Here is a 6,000-nt window from a genome sequence, read left to right on the forward strand (position 1 = left end):
TTTCAAACTTTCAGTAAATGTTACACAGTACCTTCTGCATAATTTAACACAGCCTTTTTCCAAAAAAAAACTGTATATTTTTGAATATATAAATAAAAAATTGCAAAAAATGTTGTGAATTTTCATTACAATTGAAAAAAAATCATCTTTAATAACTGAACTAAAATTTTGTCCCTGTGTTAAGTTGAAGACCATATTCCAATAAATAATCTGTAAAAAGTTCAACTTCCTACCTCAAATACTTTGTGAGGAAAGATGTAATTTATAAGCGTTATTTTAACATTACAAGTATAGGGCGTTCCGGAGCCCCTTAACAACTAAAATAAAATCACAGCATTGTAATAACGGCACGAACTTACGCGCCGACCCAATACATCTTTGAGGATCACCTCACTATGGACCTATGGAACAGAAGGTGTATCTGTTCATCTAGCCAATAAAAACAGTAAATGAGGAGGCCTGGAGTTGTGTAGGGCAGCTGTTGAGGTGAAGGTGAGATGGAGAGACGGCCGTGGGTTACAGGGAAGCAGGTGAGATGGAGAGACGGCCGTGGGTTACAGGGAAGCGGAGCACGGTGCCAGACCAGCGAGGAGACCGAACGAGGCCGGCCGCTCACCTGCGCGCGCGCCTGCTCGCCCACCAGGATGACGTCCCTCGTGGCGTCGTGCAGCGGGATGTCCGAGATGAAGAGCCCGTGGCTGGTGAGGCCCTCCAGCCCGTCCAGGTCGGGCGAGCCCACGAACAGCAGCGACCCCGACTCTGGACACGGCACCATCTGGCCCTTCAGCTCCAGGCCCTGCCGGCAAGTGTCACTCACTAAGCAGCTGCCCTTCAGCCGGCTGCAAGTGTGTGAGCGCTCGCTGCAGGACTAGTTACAACTTAACAAATCCTACACAGAGTGCAAAGGGGAGGCGGAACGATCCATCTCCTCCATGTTAATTTTAGCAAATAGAAGGAACATTTTTTCTAAAACCATTAAACATATTGCTCTGAAATTTGGACTACATGTTCAGCGAATATTTCTCTACAAAGTTATAGTGCCATGTTAATAAATAGTTCCTGGTTTTTGTTTTACAATTTTTTTAATCAGATTCTAATTTTTTTCTCTAAAATTTTGCACTTTTTCTTATATAAATCTTGAATTATACAACATTTTTTTACAATTTATTATAAAAATGAAGGAAAAGAAGTAAACAATATTGCTATAAATTTCATTGATATACTGTTAGCAGTTTTGAGAAAATATTCCTCAAAGATGAAAATTTTCAAGTTATGGGAAATGGCTTCCAAACATTTTAATACATTCCTGCCCCATATGATGGATTATAAGCATCCTCTTCTTTTTCCAGTGTTAGTTTCCTTTTCACTGGTCTTTTCTTCCCTTTCGCTGCATGTTGTAGGCTTTTGTCTCTTCTTCCTGCATCTCTTAGTCTTTCTTCATCAATTAGGCGCATTGTGGAAATGGTGTTGTGTCCCGGTTGGAAACCTAAGCGTTTCAGCACATCAAATTTGATAATGTTTCCTTCACTGCATGTTGCCACTACATCATACAATGCAATGTTTTTATCTGTACAAACACTCTTTTGGGAATCCTAATCCACATTAAATTATTTACACTTTCATTTTGATTTTGTGTTTTCCCATGTAAACACTCTTCCAATATACTTGGCTGTGATAAATCTCTGAATATCGGATTAAGTACATCAATTACAGCATTTGGCAAACTGTTTTTATGGGCATATTCCTATCCTGATTGGTACTTAAACCATGAGTCATCACCGGTGGGGCACAATGCATGTTCTGGGTGCTCATTTGTTGATGCTCTATGAAAAAATAACGCCCATACTGCTCTCCTCTTATGCGCAATGCTTCCAGTCCTCTTTCTTTGCATACTTGGCAGAATACGTTGTTTCAAAATATTATAGAGCAAGAAAATGTTAATTATTTCATTCACATAATTACTGTCACTTTCATAGTTTCAAATTTTTCTTTGCTGTCACGAAGTTCTATCACATTCATTTGGAGTAGTCGGTAAAGCAGCCTGAGCAGCATCTCCCTTCTAAACAACAAAACACTTCTTCGTCCACTCATTGTGCCTTTTCTTAAACACTCCATTGCTGAAACGGGACGTATTGATATCCACAAACCAAATACGTAAAACAGGTACGAGCAAAATTCGTCAAATACGCAAAATTGAACAGCTAAACAACACAAAGCAAACTCCACAAGTCAACACACACGGTATAGCGTTTATGTTTACCGATATGTTCACAGATATAAAGCCATTCAACGTTGGAAAACAAAACACTTTCTAATTCCGCAAAGACACCCAGCTTGCAGCCAGCGAACGGCGCCGTCAGAGGTGACACACCAAGTCATTACAACCGTTTACGCGGCACGTCAACTTTGCAGCGATAATAAACACACTTAGAATTCACTTAGAAGGGTGAAACATGATTTATTTTATTCAGAAAACTTCAAATAATTTTATAATGAAAAAAACCAAAAAGACCTTAATTTTGCCATTTTCGTCGTTCCGAATCCCCTTAGCCGGCTGCAAGTGTGTGAGAGCTCGCGGCAGGACTAGTTACAACTTATCAAGTCCTACAAAGAGTGCAGAGGAGGATCGTACTACTGAGATTTGCAGGCATGCAGCACCAATTTTGTGCAGACACTTTCAATAACATTAGGAATATGCCCCTTGACCTAGTAACTAGAAACAAGGGAACGCAGTACAGGTTACAAAGAGCAGACTAAGAAGAAGTTGTGGAGGTATTTGCGAAAACACCAAAATAAATGGAAGAAATCGCTTCACGCGTAATTCGAGAAGACTGTTTGCTACATGTACATACAAAGTACAGGGTGATTCAAAAAGAATACCACAACTTTAAAAATGTGTATTTAATGAAAGAAACATAATATAACCTTCTGTTATACATCATTACAAAGAGTATTTAAAAAAGGTTTTTTTTTCACTCAAAAACAAGTTCACAGATGTTCAATATGGCCCCCTCCAGACACTCAAGCAATATCAACCCGATACTCCAACTCGTTACACACTCTCTGTAGCATATCAGGCGTAACAGTTTGGATAGCTGCTGTTATTTCTCGTTTCAAATCATCAATGGTGGCTGGGAGAGGTGGCCGAAACACCATATCCTTAACATACCCCCATAAGAAAAAATCGCAGGGGGTAAGATCAGGGCTTCTTGGAGGCCAGTGATGAAGTGCTCTGTCACGGGCTGCCTGGCGGCCGATCCATCGCCTCGGTTAGTTGACTTTCAGGTAGTTACAGACAGATAAGTGCCAATGTGGTGGCGCTCCATCCTGCTGAAATATGAATCGTTGTGCTTCTTGTTCGAGCTGAGGGAACAGCCAATTCTCTAACATCTCCAGATACTGTAGTCCAGTTACAGTAGCACCTTCGAAGAAAAAGGGACCAAAAACTTTATTGGCTGAAATGGCACAGAAAACGTTCACCTTAGGCGAGTCACGTTCATACTGAGTTGTTTCCCGTGGGTTCTCGTCGATTCACTTCTGCCGTACTCAATAACACAAAAAGCTTTCTGTTGAGCGGTCTCCATCTTAGCATCAACTGACGCTGACGCCTAGTCAACAGCGCCTCAAACGAACAAATGTACAACTAAATGAAACTTTATAGCTCCCTTAATTCGCCGACAGATAGTGCTTAGCTCTGCCTTTTGTCGTTGCAGAGTTTTAAATTCCTAAAGTTGTGGTATTCTTTTTGAATCACCCTGTATTTTACCTGCTATCTGACTAATATCATGAACTTTACTTCTGCTTGCATCCTAGATTACATACTTTTACAAGTTTTAACAACACTAACAAGTCATTACAATTTCAGTACAATTGAATGATTATTCAAGAGAAAGAGCTCCACAGATCGAGCAAGTCAATAACGCGTCCATCTCTGACGCCTCAAAATCCCGATCCGGCTGGTGATCCCTGCCCATACTGCTCCAAACGTTCTCAATTGCGGTCAGATCTGGCGACCTTGCTGGCCAAGGTTGGGTTTGGCAAACATGATGATAAGCACTAGAAGCTCCAGTACTGTGCTGGCGGGTCATTAACTTGCTGAAATGTAAGCCCAGTATGGTTGCCACTAAGGGAAACAAAAATGGGCATAGAATGTCGACGACATACCGCTGTACCGTAAGGATACCCCGGATGACAACCAAAGGAGCTCTGCTATGTAAAGAAGTGGCACCCCAGACCATCGCTGCTGGCTGTCGGGCGGTATGGCAGGCAACACTCGGGTTAGTAACCCACTGTCTCCAGACACTTACTCGGACTGGAATCTCATTGACTGGAGTATAACTGTCTTCAGTGGTGAGTCCCGCTTCGAACTGAGCCCCGATGACCAGCGAAGACATGTCTGGAGACGTGCTGGACAGCAATACGTTACCATCCTGACGGTCGTCCACTACACGGCCCCAACAGCCAGGAGTGATGGTTCAAATGGTTTAAATGGCTCTAAGCACTATGGGACATAACATCTGAGGTCATCAGTCCCCTTGGCTTAGAACTACACTCATGATCATAAATTAAGGATAATGCCGATACATAGTGAAACAACGCTCTGGTGGACGGTTTGCGGGTTTAAATCATCTCGGGGTATGACCATGCGGTGCTTTTGACCTGCGGTCGTCGCACGGTGGCGCTGGCAGCAGTCCACATACACAGAGGTGTGTTGGTGCATGTCAGAGTACGGTGCAGCAAGTAAGTGTGCAGACGTTTTCAGACGTGCTAATGGTGACTGTGTGTTGAAAATGGCTCAAAGAACACATATTGATGACGTTATGAGGGGTAGAATACTAGGGCGACTGGAGGCTGGTCAAACACAGCAGGTCGTAGCACAGGCCCTCCGTGTGCCACAAAGTGTGATCTCAAGATTATGGCAACGATTCCAGCAGACTGGAAACGTTTCCAGGCGCTACAGTACGGGACGTCCACAGTGTACAACACCACAACAAGACCGATATCTCACCATCAGTGCCCGCAGATGGCCAAGGAGTACTGCAGGTAGCCTTGCTCGGGACCTTACCGCAGCCACTGGAACATTTGTCTCCAGACACACGGTCTACAGACGACTGAACAGACATGGTTTATTCGCCCGGAGACCTGCAAGGTGCATTCCACTGACCCTTGCTCACAGGAGAGCCCTTAAAGCCTGGTGTCAAGAACACAGTACATGGTCACTGGAACAGTGGTCCAAGATCATGTTCACGGACAAGTCCAGGTATAGTCTGAACAGTGATTCTCGTCGGGGTTTCATCTGGCGTCAACCACGAACCAGATACCAACCCCTTAATGTCCTTGAAAGGGACCTGTATGGAGGTCATCGTTTGGTGGTGTGGGGTGGGATTATGATCGATGCACGTACACCCCTGCATGTCTCTGACAGAGGAACTGTAACAGGTCAGGTGTATCGGGAAGTCATTTTGCACCAGAATGACCACCTTTTCAGGGGTGCAGTGGGTCCCACCTTCCTCCTGATGGATGATAACGCACGGCCCCACCGAGCTGCCATCGTGAAACAGAAGATATAAGGCGAATGGAGTGGCCTGCCTCTTCTCCAGATCAAACCGCATCGAGCACGTCTGGGATGCTCTCGTTCGACATATCGCTGCACATCTTCAAACCCGTAGGACACTTCAGGAGCTCAGACAGGCACTGGTGCGAGAATGGGAGGCTATAACCCAGCAGCTGCTCGACCACCTGATCCAGAGTATGCCAACCAGCTGTGCGGCCGGTGTATGTGTGCATGGTGATCATATCCCATATTGATGTCGGGGTACATGTGCAGGAAACAGTGGCGTTTTGTAGCACATGTGTTTCGCGACGGTTTCTCAACTTATCACCAATACCATGGATTTACAGATCTGTGTCGTGTGTGTTCCCTATGTGCCTATGCTATTAGCGCTAGTTTTGCGTAGTTCCACGTTGTGTGGCACCACATTCTGCAATTATCCTTAATTT

The 6,000-nt window shown here is 44.2% G+C and overlaps 1 protein-coding gene across 1 annotated transcript in view; it reads right to left on the minus strand.

The window, feature by feature from the left end:
- Nucleotides 1–934, minus strand: part of LOC126095686 (head-specific guanylate cyclase-like) — a 230,754-nt gene extending 229,820 nt beyond the window's left edge. The window contains exons 1-2 of the mRNA XM_049910442.1: nucleotides 896–934; nucleotides 617–796 (exon numbers count right to left, since the gene is read on the minus strand). Of these exons, the coding sequence (XP_049766399.1) occupies nucleotides 617–796; nucleotides 896–934 (219 nt within the window). The remainder of the gene's footprint in view (nucleotides 1–616; nucleotides 797–895) is intronic.
- Nucleotides 935–6,000: the final 5,066 nt, after the last annotated feature.

Source organism: Schistocerca cancellata, chromosome 8, assembly GCF_023864275.1.
Source record: "Schistocerca cancellata isolate TAMUIC-IGC-003103 chromosome 8, iqSchCanc2.1, whole genome shotgun sequence".
Lineage (NCBI taxonomy): Eukaryota > Metazoa > Arthropoda > Insecta > Orthoptera > Acrididae > Schistocerca > Schistocerca cancellata.